This window comes from Lontra canadensis, unplaced genomic scaffold (genome assembly GCF_010015895.1).
Source record: "Lontra canadensis isolate GAN:19392208 unplaced genomic scaffold, GSC_riverotter_1.0 scaffold54, whole genome shotgun sequence".
NCBI classification, from domain to species: Eukaryota; Metazoa; Chordata; class Mammalia; order Carnivora; family Mustelidae; genus Lontra; species Lontra canadensis.
The window spans coordinates 4,610,305-4,632,065 of record NW_022631048.1 but is presented as its reverse complement, the minus strand read 5'-3'; the positions used below and the strand labels follow the sequence as shown (position 1 = coordinate 4,632,065).

General features: G+C 43.5%; 1 protein-coding gene across 6 annotated transcripts in view; it reads right to left on the bottom strand.

Moving 5' to 3' along the window:
• HECW1 (HECT, C2 and WW domain containing E3 ubiquitin protein ligase 1) overlaps positions 1–21,761 on the bottom strand; it is a 460,030-nt gene that overhangs the window by 244,656 nt on the left and 193,613 nt on the right. For all 6 annotated transcript variants that reach the window (XM_032874976.1, XM_032874979.1, XM_032874977.1 and 3 more), the window contains one exon: positions 5,662–5,986. In XM_032874976.1, coding sequence (XP_032730867.1) covers positions 5,662–5,986 — 325 coding nt within the window. The remainder of the gene's footprint in view (positions 1–5,661; positions 5,987–21,761) is intronic.

The window sequence follows — 21,761 nt, the reverse complement described above, 5'->3', positions numbered from 1 at the left end:
AATACATTATATGTTTATTAAAAAATTTAAAAATTAAAAAAAAAAGAAAATAAATAAATATTTGTTGATTGCATGAAAACACTAAAAAAAAAAAAGAAAAAAAAAAAGGACACATTTTAAGAGACCGTCAACTGCTCCTAATAAATAGACCATTCTCTTGCACTGACAATACTTCATAACAGATACCACACCAGAAAAGAGAATAGTCTATATTCTTGTCTGGTCCATCTGTGCTGAGAGGTCAGCTCCTTCCCCAAGGGCATTTATGGCCAATTTTTAGAAAAGTTACTGGTCTTTGCTTGGAAATCCAAATGTACTGTGGGGGTCAGATGCAGAAAAACAGAATCGGTCCAGATAGTTCATGCAGAAGGGTATTTTAATGCAGAGAATTAGGTTTTGGAGACATGGACGCTAGGCCGGGCCTCTGAGAACAGCCCCAGAATAACAGAAAAACTCCAAGGCCCAGCTCCTGCCTCGCTCACAGAAGCCTTGTGGGAACTGCTAAGTTCCTCACAGAGCAGCTGCAGCCCATGAGCTGAGAATTCAAGGCAAAGAGTAGCACAAAGAACACAGCAGGGGGCTGCTGCCCTACTAGACCACGACCAGCCCAGGGCCCAATGAGTACCCGCCACCTTGAAGAGAGGGAGCAGGCATAAGGCATCCTGGTGGAAAGCTGAATTTCTCAGTCACCGGCTAACCAGTAGGGGGATCCCCAGAGCTCAGGTCCTCCTTCCCCATCTTGCTTAAGTGCACCTGACAAGGGGACCAGCATGCATCTGAAGACGGCTGTTCAGGAGTCAGAGACATTTAAGGTGCTGGGACCAGATTCTGCACTAAAAGGCGGCAGTGGAGAAGAGAAGAGGCCTGAAATGGATGGTGGGGGCCCAACCAGGCCCTTTGCCACCCTGAGGACTGGCAGCCCCTAGACCCTACGTCCCAAAGTTTTTTTTTCCATATTCTTTGTCATGGTGGAAGTCTTTTTTGGGAACAATGTTTGTGTGGTTACAGGGAAATTTACAGCCCCTTGAGGAAGGAAGGCTAGGTACCTTAGTAGGTATGTGATTTTACGCATCTTATTTAATCCCTCTGTGTCTTTCCTTCCTCACTACAACCTGGGTATATTATCAATGCCTGCCCCAAAAGTCTGTTGTCTTCAAGACTGAATGAATAATACAGGGAGTGGTCTTAGATCAGTGTCAGACATCACCAGTGAGGAGACACTTCTGTTTACAGTCTGGGCTAACAATAGGGCTCTCTATGGCAAAGCTCTATGATGCACATGCAAAACCATTAATAATAACCTGAAACATTAGCTTAGGCCAGTGCTGTTTAAAGTTTTGTCATTACTCATTTTGTACAGAACACATAGAGATGTATTAAGTTTCTCAAAAAGAGATTATATTTGCTGAATGATATTTATTTCTCCTACTCCCTGTTCCAGTCTATAATAGAGAAAAGATCTTTACAGGTTGTTAAAAATTTGTATTAGAAAGTTCTAGTGAAGTTTACTGAAACAGCACACCTGGGAAAAATGAAATGTACTTCTCTTGCTTTGTCTTCAAAATGAAAGCATACGAGCTATGCTTTCTATACCCTAATCTGTAATAGAAAAGACTACCGCTGCTGACAGCAGCATGGACAAGGAAGCACAGATAGAAAGGACAACTGATGCACTACATCTAAGCCCAACAAAGAAAATGCAACCTGGCTTCCACTTCTCAGAGGAACTCCTGCCTTCTGATTATCGAATGGGGGCAGAAACACCCTTGATTGAGAACGTCTGGTCTCTGATTAAAAGCACTCATCATAAGGACAATAAGAAAAATGTAATTTTTAGATTGATAGATCAATCTAATGGAAAGAAGAAAAGAAACAAAAAGAAAACGCAGTAGATAAGGAATATGAAGAAATGATAAAAATAAATCTTCATGTAACAGTCAAGACAATAACGGAAAAGTGCTGTTCTGGCCAGTTAAAATCCAGAGACTCCTAGATCAGAATATAAAAGCATACACAAATGCTACATTTAAAGAAAAGGTGAAGTCTGAAAATAAAGTAAAAGATTAAGCAAATATGAAGCAGAAGGAAACTGAGAGACTAATCTTAAATAGTTTAAAAAAAAAGAATTCAAGGCAAAGAGTAGCACAAGGAACACAGACAGATCTGTAATAATAAACTAAGAAATGGTAGTAGAAAAAAGATATGAAACATTTATGTAGCGGGTAATTCACAGCAACATATACAAAGCATAGAGTCTGCAGAAGTGAAGGTAGAGATAGATAAATTAAGATTAAAATTTATACATTTTTTACTAGCAATTTTGACACACTGCATTCCAAAATCAGAAGAGACAAAAAATCAGAATATACTTGATTAAACTTTCCACATATTAAATACACAGGAGAGAGAGAGAAAAGTCCTTGGTTTGCAAGGCGCCCTGTGAACTGAAACTTGAATGTATCAGAATCCTTGCGCTGCAAGGTTCTTGGAAACTGCTACCATTGTTACCTCAGCTGCTATGGAACTGGGCAAAATGAGGATACAGCCTCAGGACAAAGTTTGGGAATTAAGGTAATTTGTGATCCCACACCCAGAGACTAGAGCTCCCTGACAAGGTAGATCAAGACATGAAGTATCGATCAACAGGCATTAAATGTGCATTAAATGTCTCACCAGTTCAGTTCAGTAATTCTAGAAGAAAGTCCTGTTTTCTCCTCTATTTTGGATAGGAAACCTGGAGCTCTGACGATGATACCTAGCTGGGGCCATACATTCTGGCCAGCCACAGGACAGGATTCTAAACAAGGTCATGCTGTCACTGAAACCATGTGATCTTTCCCCATTCTGTGTCACTAGGAGAGAGAATCCTTCATTACACTGTATCAAGCTCACGAACCACTCCCTAAAGGACGGCAGCTAAATGGGATTTCACCAATGATAATAATAACAGGGATACTCCTGTTACTGCCCCCGACTCCACTGCATTCCTGGCTAAGGACAGCACTGGGATCAGTGGGAAGGCCACACATCCCCCTCCACATCCAGGGGTCTCACTCTCTCCCCAGTCATGTTTGCCTGGGGAGCCTGAAGGTCAGAGCTGAAAGCATCCCAAACCTGGCCTCCCATGGGCATTTCGGTTTTCCTTGGATATAGAATGGCCCCCACTGGATACTGCACCAGGATGTGCTGAGATGTTCCTATGGGCAGCATGGGGTCTGAGACCAGGCCAGGCAGCTCTGTGGCCTTGAGAGCCACTGCACTGGACTCACTTCCATGGCGAAATGACAGACTAAATTAAATCATCACCTCTAAAGTGTTAGGTCTACATCAATGATCTGATCTTTGGCAAGGCACTGCGAATGTGACAGATACGTTACTAAGGACCTACAAATTATGAACTCTTAAAACTCCCAGATAATTTTGGATTTGGAAATTATTTCTGAAATGCTATGTTGCCTAAAGTGTTGGCGTTCTGCATTAAATAACTTCACAGTTATATATATGCAGCTACTATGAGGAGAACAAACTGTCAAGTTAAGATTCTAAGATGATGAGCTGTGTTTACTTTTGTCTTAGTCAAAATGTCATGTTAACACCGGATCTGATTCATTCGCAGAGTTTCACGACATTCGATGCTGCTGACCACTCCTTCCTTCCTCTGCCACCTTCTCTTGACTTCTGTGACGTGGTCTCCTAGTTTGATCCTAAGTCTCCACCCCTCCTCTACCTCCTTTGTGGGTGCGTCCGCTGCCCCTGTCTCTGACAGAGGCTTGCTGGTGCTCTTTTCTACACAATCCACGGTGACCTCATCAACTCTTGGGGGGCCCATTACCTGAAGCCTCCACCCCCAGCCCGGATTTAGGGCTGAGCTCCAGATCCAGCCATTCCTTCACTTTGGATGAATGTCCTTGGGTGTCACACCTTCCCCCCATCACATGCTCCTCCTCCAACGGTTCCCTGGCCGGGGAATGAATGGCACTGCACGAAGGTACAGCTTTAAAGAGTTGCTTCAGAAACAGATCTGTGGTCAAAAATCTAATTGCCTAAGTTGCTAAACAAGTAACATCCAAAATGAATGAATGAAGGTAGGGACGGATGGGAGGGAGACTGTGGAAAGACTGAAGGGTACAGATAGGCTACCCAAAGCAACTAATGCTTAACTTTGGTGAACTAAAGCCAAGTAGAATTATGGGCTCGGGCTGCCAAATTGAGGGCTTTTGTGAAAGAAGCTAGAAATCTGGATTTCACTGTGAAATCTCTATACTTTACAGTGTTGGTAACTCATCAAATTTAAAATAATATGGACTAAAAATATGCTTGGGGGGCTCTTATTTTACAAGCTCTGTTGTAGTCTGATGGTATCCAAACAATTTTACTCAAGAACTATTCTGAAGCAAATTAAATTTTACCTAAGTCCAATTGATCTAGTAACCACTGTTTGCATACAAATTTCAAAAATTACATTTCTCCGTCTTTATAACAAAGAGTCTATTGTAAATACACCAGCCAAGCAGATTTCAAAACCTTTAAGAGAGCTAAAAATATTTCCCTGATAGCTAGTCAGTTAAATAAGATCCCCTTTATTTTATCAGAAAAACAGGTCGTAAAATACTCATAAAATCCACTGGTTTCTGTGATACTTCATGATATTAAATTGGGCATTTTGTGTCCAAATGTGTAGTTTGTTTTTTTTTAAGATTTTATTTATCTACTTGACAGAGACACAGCGAGAGAATGAACACAATCAGGGGGAGTGAAAGAGGGAGACGCAGACTCCTCGCCAAGCAGGGAGCCTGATGCGGGGCTGGATCCCAGGACCCGGGGATCATAACCTGAGCCGAAGGCTGACGCTTAACGACTGAGTCATTGGGCGCCCCTGAATGTGTAAATTGCTCCGCACACAAACTGACAGCAGAAGGCCTGGCCTCCCGACTTTGATGCCTGACTCTAGAGACCACCACGACGCCCCCCCCGCAGCAACCACAACTTCGCTTCGTAAATGCACCGATTTCCAGCACATCCGATTCTATCAGGAACAAAAGATTAAATCCATGTTTCAGGTGAGTTCAAATTTGTGAGATCTGCTGACTTGTGCATTCTCCTCTCAGCTACCACTCTGTTCCTCAGCCTGCCGTGTGCTCGCTCTCACTGTACATCGAATCCAGTGACATCTTTTGAATACAGAGCAGTAAGAACATGGAAAGAGCAGGTGAGAAGAGGTGCCCCACTATGCTGGAAAGAGTGAAATTCCCTCTACGGAAATGGGAGCACATCGCTCGTGTGTATGGTGTTGCTTTGGTCTTAGGAACATACGGACTTAACAAAAGGCTTGTAATGCTAACTTATTCATAAGTAGAAGAGCTTCTACACTTGCCAATGGTAATGACGTTTGTTTCCAAGCACACCCGGCCCTTCCATCTTAGGATTTTCTTCCACTGAATGGAGGTAGCAAGAGAAGCCTCAGTACCTGGTCTGCAGTATGTTAGAATCTGTTGTGTATGTGACACAGGTGACTGCAAGCTGTGTGAGTCTGTGACATATGAAAGCATACATAAAAGGGCACTGTGAACCACACACTTGCTGAACAGCCAAACCACGGTGTCCAGACCCTTCTGTCTGCAGCACACTGCGGGCTGGTCCTGCTAAGTGCATCTGACTCACCGATGAGATACATGCCAATCCAGTCTCCGGCGTCCACTTCCTCCTTGATGTCCCAGTGGATCACCAGGTCCTGCGAGTGCCCTATGGAGTAGTAGGAGCTGCTGACCATGAGAGTGGAGCGGCTGTCCGAGGTGACCAGGTCGGTGTCACTGGTGGAGCGGGGGATGGTGACGGTGCCATGGGGGCCGTTCCTGATGGCCATGCTGTGGAACTGGCCGGGGTTGTAGCTGTGACGGAGCGGCTCCTTGCACCGGCGTCGATTCTGGGAGGTTCTGGATGGAGATGCCATGGCAGCCAGGCCTAAGAACCTGTTCTGGTACAGATTCTGTGGGGGCAAAGAGACAATGAGTGGGGGTGTGAGACCTGATCCCGTCTTCACAGGGAGATGAGCTGTGAGTGAGCAGCCCTCTGAGGAAGGTCTGAACTCCGGCTCAGGCTTCACACAGCGGAGGCAGGAACAAGAATGCAAGCTCACCAAGGGGCTGGGCATTGCCACTCTCGGCTGGGGTCTGTCTCTCCTCACTCCCTCTAGCCCCAGGGTCTCAGAAGGCCCAGATGGCTTAGGCGGAGTGACCACCCCAGACAAACAGCCATCTCTTGAGAAATCCAGCACCAATTCATTGAGAACAAGTTTTATCCTTCTTTAGGGCAGATCACAGTTACTATCACTGAACATTTTAGTGATCCCACCAGGATTCAACACCCTACACACAGCCCAGAATCAGAGGTGGTCCCTGCATTACAACTCTCCCCATTACAACTCTCTGCCCTACAGAATGTCCCCAGTCCTCTGGGATTTCTATTAAGGACCTCCAATACCTAGGGATCTCCCAACACCGTAATTTTCAACAAAATCCAATCTCATAGGATGAGGACTCCCTTGGAGCCAATGTTACTGTAGAAACCACTGGATCAGATGAGGAAAAGGCAAGCTTTGTACTGTTCACAACACTGAGCACTTCATATGAGCTGAGTGGATACACAGCGATAATAGCTGGATTGTTCTGGATACAGATGGCTTTTAGAACGTGGGGGAGGGGCGCCTGGGTGGCTTGGTCGGTTAAGTGACTGCCTTCCGCTCAGGTCATGATCCCAAGGTCCTGGGATGGAGCCCGATGTCAGGCTCCCCACTCAGTGGGAGCCTGCTTCTCCCTCTCCTCCCTGCTTATGCTCTCTCTCCCTATTTCTGTTCTCTCTCTCTCAAATAAATAAATAAAATTTTTTTAAAAAGTCTTAAAACATGGGGGAGAAACATCATCGTGAACTTACACAAGAGACCCTTTTTCGAAACAAGGAAGGGTGATTCTGACTTCATCAAAGTATATTAAAATAGGCATTTAAATGTATCATTTTGGCCATAAAACCTGCCTATAAAAGTACATGCTGGTCTATAAATAGGAACACTTTCATTTTTTTTTTTAAGATTGAATTTATTTATTTGACAGACAGAGATCACAAGTAGGCAGAGAGGCAGGCAAAGTGAGAGGAGGAAGCACACTCTCTGCTGAGCCGAGATCCCCATGTGGGGCTCAATCCCAGGACCCTGGGATCATGACCTGAGCTGAAGGCAGAGGCTTTAACCCACTGAGCCACTCAGGTGCCCCAGGAACACTTTCATTTTCAAGAAGAGAAGATTAAGGTGGTGCCTGGGTGGCTGGGTCAGTCAAGCATCAGACTCTTGATTTCAGCTCAGGTCATGACCTTAGGGTGGTGAGATCAAGACCTGAGTCAGGCTCCACACCCAGTATGGAGCCTGCTTCAGGTTCTGTCTCTCCCTCTCCATCTATCACTCCCTGCTCTTGCTCGCTTGCTCTTAAAAAAAAAAACCCAAAACCAAAACAAAACCCCCCAAAAGACAACAGAAGAGAAGATTAAGGCCTGAAAACGGGTTGACTCATGCAGTTTCGATCCCAGGAGAATTACTTACTGCACACATCCATCAAACCAAGTTTCTGTTTACGGGTCACGAGGCCCAGGCCTCAGTGGCCGTCCCCTCTGCTCTTGAGATTACATAAGTCTGTTCAGCAGTCACTCAGGCCTGTGCTTTTCCCATCCTCCAAGACCAGGGCTCTTGTAAAAAGTCCATTAACCTGATGAAGCACGCTGTTGGCATTCTCCATCTCAGGCCTTAATGGCCATGTGGCAGGTCTATCCGTTCCTTCTTTGAGTCTCTCGTTAGGAATTCCTCAGGCCTCCCTGGCAGAAACCATGGCATTACTATAGGCAGAAGAGCCCAGACTTCAGAAAGCAGCTCATCACACTACTGACACCATATGGTCTTTTTTTTTTTTTTTTTTGGTTTTGGGGTTTTTTTGTTTTGTTTTAAATGCTTGTCATTGCAACAGTATGAATATGGGCAGACCAGTGTCACCTGGAAACCAGTCCTCCTCTCGGAAAGACAGGCAAAGCCCAGGAGCCTGGGCCATCCACACACTCAGCAGGCCCCCTGGCTCTTCTGGGCAGTTCAGAGAGGACATCGCTAGCCTGCCCATGCTCCAGTGGACTTTGCCCAGACACCTCCAAAAAAGAAAGGCTGCGGCTAGAGCATGACATTTCTGCAGCTCATATATACTTTATGTGGACAAATAACATCTTATAGTATTATTATGGAGAATAAAAACAACTTGCAAGTAAGTAGTCAAGTTTATGATTACAGGTTAAACCAAAGTTGGTGCAGCACCTTCCAAACTCCAACCTGAGTATCCCTAGACGTTTTACTTGATCTTCCTGGTCCTCAGTTTCCTTATTTTAAATGGGTTGGTGTCAGAACTTACTGAGAGAACGCAAACCAAGCTCTTGACATAACAAGCACTTAATAAATAAAAATCTACTAAAACACTACTGCTATTGCTTTACTAAGAAAGCCTCACCGAAACATATGTTCTGGACCAATCGGCCAGGCTCACTCACTAGCCAAGGGTCCCCTCACATCATTCCCAGAGACCTCACAATTAATTCCTCCTGCAACCAAACCCCAGATTTTTTCCCAAGTCACGGCCCCGCAGTTACAAAACTGAAATGCCAAGCTTAAACGGTCTAGTGTATTTATAAATGTACCCTATATACCAATTTTTTGGAGTGAAATGCTCCCTTTATCTGTAAGGTCTGTGCTTGAATAGGATGTTTTTGTATTAATGTTGAGGCCGAGGGAATTTTATCGATGTAGTATCAGCCGGGGGCCTCACAAAAGATTATGGATTGCTTTTCTTTTGTTGAAGACATTTCTGCTGTGGTATTTTTATTAGACTTCCCTGGAAACCAGGCAACTCCCCTGAAATTCAAATTACACCAGTGCTCACTGTCCAGGTGGTGGGAACAAAGGCATAGAAGGAAACATTAGCCAAGGAAGACATTTGTCGGTAATTGAGTGGATTGGAGGAATGGCATTTGCCCAGAATAAGAAGGGGAGCTTCAAAGCTGCTCCTTGAACACCGCCCTCCCCCACCCTCCCCACCCCTGTCTTTGTCCACACCCTTCCCATCTGTACTTGCAAAAATTGTATTTCTGCTTTAAGATTCTGCCCCAGCACCAACTCTGTTATAACCTCCCCTTGTACCTTCTTCCGATTCCCCAAAATGTGGGCCTTGGCTCTGCAATCCCACAGGAATCCCCTTCCCCTGGAGAGACTCCTACTGAATTATTGCTAGCCGACCAGTTCACTCACATCCCTAAGCAGTGAAGACTTCAAGCCAGCGTTCCCTGCTCTTTATAGCCTCTGGAACTGGCATGACTCCTGGCACAAAAAAAAAGGCCCTTGAAACTTCAGTTGATATGATTTATTTTATTCAATGATGTCCCTTCTTTTTGCAGAAGGGTTTAAGTGTGCTATTACAAATAGATAAAATATAGAAAGACGTAAGTTAGTAGTGCAGAGAGAGAAGAGACAAAAAGTTACGTACAGAGGCTCACATAAAACTATATGCCATCACGTCCCTAAACAGGTGTTCTTGCTAAAGACCCACGACAGCTGCCTCTCAACTCCACCGGTGGATAGTTGATTCCCAACATGTGTTCCTTTGTGGCTCCGTTTTCCCCAGCCATTCACGAGTTCCAAGCTCACACTACAGACTCATCCAGCTGGAAGAAACAATTTAATCATTCTCTGTTCACATCGGAACTGTGGGAGAGAGAGGATCTGTCCTGTTTTCAAATAGCCCTGGATAAAAGACCATTCTCTTCCCAGAAAGGGATTTCACTGTTTACAACCTCAGCAATTCTTCCTAATCTCTAAAGCCAATCTCGTGGCACAGAGACCTGCCTTCTCCCTCCTTCCTACAAAGAGCAAGCAAGAGTGGCTTTCCTGTTATCTATGAGAAGGACGTCAACAAGTATCACTAGATTGTTTCCAGCTTTTTCTCCATTCCACTAAGCAATTCGAGTATATTTTCCCTTTCCTTGGGGACCGGTAATTGACATGGATAAGAAACCAAAAAAAATACTAGTAACAGTTTCAGCGACACCGTAATTTTCCAATTATTGGTTGTAATCTAGTTATGGGCTATTTTATGGGCTAGTTTTCAGGAAAAAGACTCCAATGAGTGAGTCACTGAAGACAATCTGATCACATTGTGACCTACTTCATAGGGAGTAAGATTCCATTTGCTGGCTTGTCTCCTGTTTGCTGCTGAGGATTCAACAACGATGTTTTGTTTACTAATTTTGCTTTCCAACTTAAGTACCTCAAATTGTTAAAAATATTTTTAGTCAAGTGACATGTTCCTGGATTTAAAAGAAAATCTTGGAACAGGTCTCACATGTTTAATATTTTAAGTTATTCTTAAGTATTATAGTACAAAGCAAGACCAAAACATGTAAGGAGATGGAATCCTAAAAGAAAAAACTGTCACTTCTAGGAAAGGGGTATGTTGTGGATTTTTTTTTTTTTCCAGAACACAGGAAAACAAAGATTCTGCTGCGTCAATTTCTAACTGACAAAGTCATTAATAGCTTTTCTGTTTTGAAATATATAAAGCTATGAATACTGTCTCAGAAATGAAAAGAAAGTGGACAAAAGCCACATCTGTAACAGAGAAAATGATTCTTAAAAAAATTGCCTCTGCACTGTGAAATCAAAACAGTGAGTGAAAAACACAAGCCCTGAAGGAAACCTCACTGAGGTGTACAAGATGAGGTTATAGAAATGGGCATTAGGTAGCTCGGCGAAGAGCGTAATAGTTTTTGAGTTCAGGAACAGATTTTATTTTGAGCAAGTAGATGCCTGAAGCTTTTTTTATCTTACACTCAGCTTGGGTTATGCCATCAGGGCGGTAATGGAACTTAAAACAAAATTATATGTAACTTTTCTCTTTACGACAGATTTGAGAAAAGTTACAACAAAAGAAATGTACAAGGAACTAGGGAGACAAAGACTAGACAGAAAGCAGGAAGTAGCAGTATGAAAACAGCTAATAATTATGAAACTTCACTCTATGCAGGGGACTTCGGGCATCATCACATTAAAAACTGATCGAACACCACTACTCCCCTGTTGGTGAAAAACCCAGCTCAGAACGGTGGTTAATAAACATTCCCAAGGTCCTCTCGAAGCAGGAAATGGGGATTTGAGCCTGTTCTGTGTGACTGTGAGGGGCACTTTCGTCACTCTTCAGCACTCTCCCCAAATTGTAACATGGGCAGACAGACTTGCAGAAATTGATTCAGATGGAGTATCTGCTCTTCTTGACAGCCAAGAAGACATAAGAAAAGCATCGTTCTACGGTGCGTGGGTGGCTCAGACAGGTAAGTGTCTGCCTTTCCCTCAGGTCATGATCCCAGAGCCCGAGCCTGGCATCGGGCTCCCTGCTCAGCGGGAACTCTGTTTCTCCCTCAGATAAATAAATACAATTTAAAAAAGAAAAGGAACGCACAGTTCTCATGATCAGAATATTTGAATTTTTTCTGCCTCCACATTCTTAATAAAATGCTTCATTTAGACTTTCTCCAGAGAACACACCAAGATGCGGTGAATGTTCTTTAAAACACATTTTGTAAAAATTTCCAACGGTGGCAGATTCTTGCACAAGTTTTGGACCAAAGTTGAGGTTATAATATAGTCTATCTGGGGCTGTGCATGGCTGTGTTTTTCTGACCACATTCAAAAGCCCCCTTGGCTTATTCTACCCCGACTGCCCCCAACCTCCTGCTCCCGATTGAGCGCCTATTCTCAACCTCACATCTCTCTCTCTCTGACTTTGAAACAGATAAACAGGAGTTTGGAGACCTCTTCTATCTGCAACTTTCTTATTTCTTAGCAGTGCTGCTCTACTAAGAAGCAGGTGCCAAGATAGCAGGGGCCTTGCCCGGCCCTCGTGGGCCTGCATTTCCATGGTGAGAACGTAGTGGGTACTCAGTAGATGTTTTATTGGATTGGGGTGCACCTGCCTCTGGTCCCAGAGCCATGTCATGAGCTCTGCTGCTCATGACCCTTCTGGGAAGGAACTGGGAAGGAACCCTTCCCAGTGCCTATCTTGCCCAAAGCACAGGCTTATTGTCCAGAATCCTCCATTACCAGATCCTGAATGACACTGGTCAGAAGCGAGAGGAGGGGATGAGAGGAGATCCCACTCTGTGTCTCACCTCCTAAGATCCAATTCCTGCCTGTAGGTTTGCACATCTGCTTGGGAACAGCAGTGGCGGAGTGAGGTCATGGGACAGAGGTGGCCGAGACCCGCCAGATGGCCAAGCCCTTCTGCGGAGGAAAAGTGGGAGGCGGCTGCAGTGTTACCATCTCTAGCCAACTCTTCAGCTCCTCACACCTGTCTCTGAAACTGTCTCAAAACTGTGTTTTTAGCCTTGAAGCCATGTGTTGAAAAAGCTGTTTTGTGCTGGCCATTGTGCAGAAGAATATCACAAAATTATATAAACTAAATTGTGTGGGCTCCTTTTCTTTGAAGAAGAAATAGAATCCCACACATTGCCGACAGGAAGGGAACATTAGACGGAGGAAATTTTAATAAGCAAATCAAACCAAGTCAGGGACTATCCACATAGGAAGTCATGATTTAACAGACAAGGGACCTGTTAAAATGACAGTCAAATGAATTATTTTAGGAACACAGCCTCACCACTAAGGAGAAAAATCCAACAATAGGTTTGAGAGGAACAAACCTCATCCCCACTTCTCTCTGGGGCCCCTGGTGATGGCAGCAGAGAGAAGTCTTGGCTCCTTGCTTCTCCGATGCCATTCTTGCTCCTTGTGCCCAAGAGAAGTGAGCAGGAGGCCTGGCCGTGCTTTGTGGGATACGCAACTCTTACCGCTTTGGTCAAATATGGAATTTCTGGCTGCAACTCTGAGGCTCTTGGGAGGATTATGCTTAGACATGTTCAAGAATGAAGCTGTTGAAGCTGGGTAGTTACTATGGCCAGAATAATGGGGCGGGATGGGGGAGGGACTTGGGTGAGGGGAGAGAGGAAGACTGGAGGCAGCAGGGGCCTTCCTATGTTATTTAAGGGAAATTCCTGACCCCCAGCAGCATCTCCTTCTGATTACTTAAAAAGAAAGTTCACTGAAAGTGGTATTCCTCTGTGTGTGTGTGTGTGTGTGTGTGTGTGTGTGTGTGTGTGAGAGAGAGAGAGAGAGAGAGAGACAGGCAGACAGATGGACACACTGACAGAGACCAGGATAGAGAATGAATAGGAATGCACAGATGTCTTTCCCTTTTCAGTCTCAGACATGCCCTTTTCTTCCTCAGGACAGTCCCACCTTGATGCAAGCTGCGAAGGTCCCCTCTTTCTGTGTTGACGCAAGCCGAAGTAAAGGATATGCTCTTAGTTCCCAGAACCACAGTAATACCCGGCTGGTCGCAGCGCCTAAGCCCCAGGGACCCTGCTGACCACTAAGGAGCCCACGGTGGGACTGCAGGGGAGCAACGCAACTGCAGAATGGGGCAGCCGTGAGCAATGCCCCTGACCACTGCAGCCCCACTCCTGGAGCTCCCCACAGCTGTTGTGCCAAGCGGGGTGACTGCGTCTCTTTCCTAGCCAGCACACGGCCACCTGCCTCATGACGGTCAAGTCCTCAACCCCACCCTATAAAGCCAAGTCACAGGGACTCCCAGAGTGAATGGTGGGAGGTCACGTCCAGCCTCTCCTGCTGCTCCAGAAGGGCAGCGGCCTCAAGCGAGCAGCAGAGCCACGACTGGAACCCCAGCCCCATGGCTTGGACCGTGCTGCCTCACTCAGGAGGGAGCATCAGGCTTGCAGAGAATATAAGTCACGGTGTGTTTTCCTCCTCTATTCCCAGTCCTGTTCAGATTTGCTAAGAGGCAACGTGGCCAGGCAATGAATACACTTCTAAGAAGGACAATTCAGCAGGACTGCAAATGAGGTGCTATGTTTGCATACACACTGAAGTTAGCATTCAAATACCTTAATATTCGCTGTGGAAGTTCAGGGTTCCTGTATAGATGCCCTCTTAAATTCTCCCACCCCCTGGGAGGTTGGGCTCAGCAGAGTTGGTGAGATTTTTAGGTAAACTGTTCTTTTTTGTTTGTTTTTGTTTTCTTCCTTCCTTTAGCCCATTGAATGAACAAATGTTTATTGAGTCATTAGTATGTACTAGACACTGTGCCAAGCATTGAGTATGCATAGAGAGATGAATTAAACAGTGCTCCTACCCTCAGAGAGTTTGCACAGGAGGCAAACATTTAAGCAGGCAACTTTGACACAACGCCAAGGCCCATGAGAGGAGTAGCAGGCAAGATCCTCATGGGAGAAAAAGGGGTGCTGGAAATGCCCTCCCAGATGGGAGAACAGTGACACTGTATTTGGAAAGAGGAGTAGGGAGGTCACCCAACTGGTCAGGGGCATAGGGAAAGCCACTCTCCGCAGAAGGAAGTCTCGGTATAAAGGCAGAGATTTTCGAACAAGCATGCCGTGACAAGCATGGTACGACAAGCATGTTGTGACAAGCATGGTGGGGCTGTGTATCCAGAAGAGCTCCTCCCAGCTGCCTGCCAGAGTGTCAGGAGGGGCATCGAGAAGTGCTAGAGAGGGTCTCCCTTGACACATCAAGACACAGGACCTCCCCGCCTTAAAGGATGGGAGGGCCACAGGAGATTTCTGATCTGGGAAAGGATATAATCTGTTTGCCTTAGCAACATCACCCTGCAGCAGTGACAGGAGGGCAAGGCGCAAGGAGCCCATTATGTCTGGGGAAGTCCAAACTACAGCAATCCTGAAAGTCAAGTGTGCCTTTAGGGAGAACCTTCATCAGATGATTCCTTAGTGCCACCTGGGAGCCAGGCACTAAGTCTCGTTGTGGGAGGATGAAATGTAAAGGAACAAGGAATGGCCTGCATCCTGGAGGGGAGTATGTAAAAGAAGGAACAATTGAAAGACACAGTAATAGAGGCCACCGACAGCACCACATGTGGTCTGTTTCTATTGAAATCTCGTGGCCATGGCATTCGCCCAGGAGGAGGGCAGTGCCATGTACCACGCCATGCATTCTAAGGCAAGTGGTATCTAATTTTATCGTTGGGGACACTGCCCCAGGATACTTTCCTCCTCTGAACTAATCAAAGAGAAGTAAATTTCAGGACTTTGGCACCCATTGTCAAAGCTTAGACAACACTTCCATCGATACAAACTGAACTAGACTGACCTTCTGGAACATACCGTATTTATAATCTTATTTTGCCATGGAATACAGTACAAAGGCTATACTTCACTGTTATATAGCAAAGTAATGTCACCAGTGGCATAGCAGAGCTAACTAACATATCAGGTAAACACACGTGAGCAAGGAGAACATGACTGACACCACACCAGAGGTGAGGTATATGCTATCAGCTAGATACTATCTAATGATGAGAAGATACATAAAGTAATCATTTCAATGTAGGGTGAAATCAAACGAGGGCAGAGTTATTCATAAGACAGGAAGATAATTACTCATTTTGTCAGATAGGGAAGGAAATAAGACTTAGGGAGAAATGGAAAAAGTATATTTAGGCAGAAGGACAATAGGCAAAGGCATGCTGAGCGTTACAAACACTGCCCACACATATCCAGGGGACTGAAAGACCAGTGTGTCCAAAGCATGGGGAGTGGTGAGGCTGGAGCTTAATCAAGACCAAGATCAAGACCAAGGCCATGTTTCAAGGAGAGAGGTGTTTCTTTTGGGGACACTGAGCTTTTTTGAAGACAGGGAAAGACGTAGTGGTTGGCTTGCCCACACTGTGCTCTCATGAATACTGTGATGTTGAACACCTTCCTCCAGGAACAACATGGCAGAAGTTTCTGCCAAGGCACTAGAGGAAGCAGTGGTAGGTCAGGTAGCTAGACAGGCCGAGCTCTCCCCTCAGGAAGTTGGGGGGTGGTCAGCACTGTTCTTTCAGATCACCCGGCAGGACAGAGAAAGGCACCACCCAGGACCGCAGTTCTAAGAGAAAGGCCAGTCTTGAGGAACACAACCCAGATGGCCCATTATCAGCACACAGGTGAACTGAACTAGCTACACAGCGCTCTGGTTATCAAACGGAGATAAGTTCCGTGTTAATACCTGAGACCATTTTTTGTAAGACAACTTATGGCAGGGACGAAGAGGAAAATAAACAGCATCTGGTCTCTGCCTCCTGTGTCATTCTAGTTTCTCTACCTCCCTTGAGAAGTGACATGGCCAGTTCATATCCCAGATGGGGTCACAGGTAATACATTCCTTCCCAAGGGCCCTCCCTCCCATCACTGGGCCCACGCCTGTGGTACTTCCAGTCCAGGTACTCAAGTCCATGCTAGCTGTCACTCATTCTCTCAGCCACAGCAGGTTTGTGCCATCACAGCACCCAGGCTATCATATAAGGGCCAACAGGGCCAACTTAAATTGGGAGATATCTGTTGGGAAAAGAAGGAAATGATTAAGAACTGGTGCTATTAAAAAAGAATTAGGCCTATCTCCAGTGATTTACGATAAAATGATTGGGAGATTGGAATGATAGGGAGAAAAATCAACCCACCAGCATCTCCATCAAGCTTTTTCTCTTTTATAGGAGAAAAAAATAATTAATGCAAGAGCAGGACAAAGCATTGCTTTTTAAGTGAACCACAACTAAATGAACTGAATGTCTAAATCTGTGAAAATCCCTTGGAAGCTCCCACAGCCTCAAGATATCCCCATGGTCAAAAGAGCAAATCAAGTGACCTACTAAGTGACATACTACTGTATTATCAATCACTTATGGAAATGACCTAAGGAAGAATTCCATTTTGAAAACAAAACAAAAAAACCCAGGACATGTTATTTAGTTCTGTTGGCATTGGGGAAGCCACCATGAAGATTATGGCTGAAGCGAACTGGGAGCTCACAGTCAGGCTGTGGTCATTCGGACATCTGGGCTCCCTACTTGACTTCTCACGTGTAGGGACCACCCCAGTCCAAAGCCTTGCTCGGTTTTAAGAGAACTTTAAGAGAAAAGAAACACTTAGCCATTACTTTTTCAAACATGACACATGGCGAGATCCTTGAATACCTTTCATAGACGGTCCCATTCTGACACCTGTTATACCAATGAATCTTTTGGATTTGTCAGAACTAGGGAGAAGGGGTAATCAGTTGAGGCTTCTTGGAACCTATGAATCACAGACAAAAGCTACCAGCAGGCACTGTTTTCAGTTTTCCAGACTAAAGGAATAGAATGGCTTTCTCCTAATCTGTCTCTCGTTTGGATGCCTGGGACCATCACCATAGCTTGTCTATGACACGCAAGATACGGCGGACACCGTGGAATTCAAACCCCCAGTGCTTCTCCCAACAATTCCCAGCCACAGGGAATCTTTGCTCAATGCTATAGGTTTACATTACACTCAATGAGAATACAATTGAATTTGATTCTCTGTAGCAATCACCAGAAAGCAAACTAGATTATCATCCGGCTAAGTCATTTTTTATTCATACAAGTCGTGGGTCTCCATGATATGGTAATATATCCAAGAGCACAGACTGCCATTTCTAGGAGTTTTAAAAGATAAGCTGCCTACCCAGACAAATAGAACTCAGAAGTCTCAATGATCTGGATTATTTTAGGGAAAAAAAATCTTTTTTTTTTTTTTCCATTTGAGGCTTGAATTAATTATTCAGATAACATCTCTAATTTTCCCTTTTACCTTGTATGTAGGAAGATTAAAGTTCTGTATCCCTCCAGGGCGTGACAGCTGTAGGAGGAGTCAGGGGATGTAGCAAGAGCAGACACAGCCCTCCCTTCCTGGGTGGCAGCAAGAGAGACTGGGTCATCACAACGAGGTGAGCTCATCAGGCTTTTTCACAAGGCCCCAAAAGACCGTGTTATTAAAAGGAAAATGAGAAAATGCAGTAATCTGGGTTTCTGGAAGGCTGTTTGAGATGAAACATGAGCTCCAAGGAAGCAAGAGCCACAGGTACGTGCTAATGAATCTTAAGTACATACCTTTCCAACACATTAGCTTTGTTCTTTGCAGAAGACAAGTCTTATCCTCTCTGTGACAATGTGCTCCATGTCAGAACCTCAATTATGACCCACATCAGAGGCCAGCATTTTACTCTTGCTTTATTAACATTACTCGGAGATAGCCTGGGCCACATTTCAGAATGGCTTTAAACTGCTAGGGGTGCACTTCCCAGACAACCTTCATGTATTTGTTCATTTGGTCAACAAATGCATATGTTAAACACTGGAAAATGAATGAGACCATGAGAATATAAGCTGTGGGATCTGCCCTGGAAAACCAGAACACACTTGTGTGAAAAATTAGCGGCTCCCAGGTAGTCTGTGGAGTCTTACCGACTCTACCGCCAAGGTAAGAGTTACCAGAAGAATCACAAAGGCAGGGTGAGAGCTGGGTGGATATTTCCAGTTGGGAAAATGGTGCATAATGATCAGAAAGTAAAGGAACCAAGATCCATATTTTAAGTCCTACTCAATTTAGCCTTGCAACTATCTTCTCCCATTCGGTACATTTCCTTTTCATTTTGTTGATGGTTTCCTTTGTGTGCAGAAGCTTTGTAGTTTGCCATAACCCAAGTTGGTTGTTTGCTTCTGTTTCCTTTGGCTTTCGAATCAGATTAAAAAAAAAAAAAATCACTAAGACAAACATCACATACATCCAGTAAGGAGTTAATATCCAAAATATATGAAGAACTCATGGAACTACGGCCATAAAAGCCCAAATAACCTGATTTTAAAGTAGGCAGAGGATCTAAACAGACATTTCTCCAAAGACATACAGATGTACAACAGGCAGGTGAAAGATGTTTGGCATCATTAATTATCAGAGAAATAGAAATAAAAACCACAGGGAGGTATCACCTCCCACCTGTCAGAATGGCTATTATCAAGAAAAGAAATAACAAGTGTTGGAGAGGATATGCATGAACGGGCACCTCATGCCCTATTTGTGGGAACATAAATTGTGCAGCTACTGTGGAAAACAGCGTGGAAAGATCTTTAACAATTTAAACAGAACTACTCTATCATCCACTTAATCCATTTCTGGGTATTTATCCAAAGAACAGGAAAACACTAATTTGAAAAGATACATGCACCCTGGTATTCACTGCAGCTTTATTTACAAGAGCCAAGCTATGGAAACTATCACTATTTGCAGATGATATGATAGGAAACTACCGCCTATGTTTTCTTCTAGGAATTTTATGGTTTTAGGTCTTACATTCCAGTCTTTAATCCATGATGAATTATTTCTGTGTACGATAAAAGAGAGCGGTCTTCATTCTTTCGCATGTGGCTCTCCAGTTTTCCCAACACCATTTGTTGAAGAGACTTTCCTTTCCCCACTGTATACTCTTGGCTCCTCTGTCATAAATTAAGTGTATGGGTTTACTATTCGAGCTCTCCATTCTGCTCCATCCGGATGCGTGTTGCTATGCCAACACCATACTGTTTCAACTAGGATAGCTTTGTAGTATAGTTTGAAATCCAGCTTTGTTCCTCTTTCTCAAGATTACTTGCTTTGTGTTTTGGGGGTATCTTATGGGATTCCATAGAAATTTTAGATTTATTCTATTCTATGAAAAATGTCATTGGGATTTTGATAGAGATTGTTTTGAATCCATGAGCACGGAGTATCTTTTCATGTACTTGTACTTGTTTGTGTCTTCTTCAATTTCTTTAATCAGTGTCTTACAGTTTTTAGCGTACAGGTGTTTCACCCCCTTGGTTAAATTTAGTCCTTAGGTATTTTATTCTTTTGATGCAATTATAAATGGTAGTTTTCTTAATTTTTCTGATAGTTCATTATTAGTGTACAGAAATTCCAACAAATTCCTGTATATTGATTTTGTATCCTGCAACTTTACTGAATTTGTGTATTAGTTCTAGTAGCTTTTTAGTGGAGTCTTTAAGGGTTTTCTATATATAGTATCTTTAGATTGCTTTGGGCATTTTAATGATGTTCTTTGAATCTATTCATTAATCTTTTCTATTGTCCTTTTAGTCTCTATTTCATTTATGTTTATCTAAGAGCACGGACTGCCATTGCTATGAGTTAAAAGATAAGCTGCCGGGGTGCCTGGGTGGCTCAGCTGGTTGAGCAACTGCCTTCGGCTCAGGTCATGATCCCGGGGTCCTGGGATCAAGCCCCATGTCAGGCTCCTTGCTCTGCAGGGAGCCTGCTTCTCCCTCTCACTCTGCTTGCTACTCTGCCAGCTTGTGCTCTCTTTGTCTCTGTCAAGTAACTAAATTAAAAACAAATAAAAAAAAATAATAATCTGCCTACCCAGACAAATAGAACTTGGAAGTCTCAATGATTTGGATTATTTTCGGGAAAAAAATTCTTTTTTTTTTTTTCATTTGAGGCTTGAATTAATTATTCAGGTAACATCTCTAATTTTCCTTATTTCCTTCCTCTATTCACTTGGGCTTCATTCTTTTCCCTAGTTCCTTTAAGTATAGATTATTTATTTGATACTTTTCTTGTTTTTTTGAGGTAACCTTATATAGCTACAAACTTCCCCCTTATAACTGCTTTTGCATCATCCTACAGATTTTAAACTACTGTATTTCCATTTTCATTTGTCTCCAGGTATTTGTTATTTTTTCTTTGATTTCTTCATTGTTCAGTAGCATTTTGATTAATTTCACATATTTGTGAATTTTTCCAGTTTTCTTCCTGTAATCACTTCTAGTTTCTTACCACTGCAGTTGGAAAAGATGCTTGATACAATTTCCATGTTGTTGCATGTACTGAAACTTGTTTTGTGCCCCAAAATATGATCCATCCTGGAGAAAGTTTCATGTGTACTTCAGAAGAAGGTGTATTCCGCTGTTTTTTAATGGAGTGTTCTATCAAGTCTATGAAGCCCATTTAATCTAAGATATAATTAAAGGGTCATTTTTCCTTATTGATTTTGTCTGGATGATCAATCCATTGATGTATGTGGGGTATGTGTGTGTGAGTCTATTTCAAATTGATAGCATCTTATGTTTGAACATGTTCTAATAACTACCTTTTTACTCCCCTTCATGTGTTCTGTCTTTGAGGTCATATTTTACATCTTCTTATTTTGTGTATCTCTTAACTAATTATTATATTATGGCTAATTTTACTATGTTTGTCTTTTAACCTTCATATTAGCTTTATAAGTGGTTGGCCCAATACCTTTACTACACCTGCATTTACCATGGAGATTTTTTACTTTCATGGGATTTCTTGTTACCAGTAACAAGCTTTTTATCAGCTTAAGTACATCTCTTTAACATTTTTGGTAAGACCAGTTTAGTGGTGATAAACTTATTTAGTTTTTGCTTGTCTAGAAAACGATATTTCCTTCTGTTCTTGCTGGAAGACTCTTCTTGGTTTGAGGTTTTTCCTTTTAGCACTTTGAATGTATCGTGCCACTCTCTCTGGCTTACAGTTTCTGCTGAAAAATCAGCTTAGAGTCATATGGTGGTTCCCTTTTATGTAACAATTGGTTTCTCTTGCTGCTTTTAACATTCTCTCTTTATCTTTAACTTTTACCAATTTAATTATAATGTATCTTGGTGAGTAACTGTTGGGTTCATTGTATTTGGAAGTCTCTGGGCTTTCTGAAGCTGGATGTGTGTCTCCTCCCACAGATCAGGGATGTTTTCTGCCATTATTTCTTCAAATAATTTTTCTGCCCCTTTCTT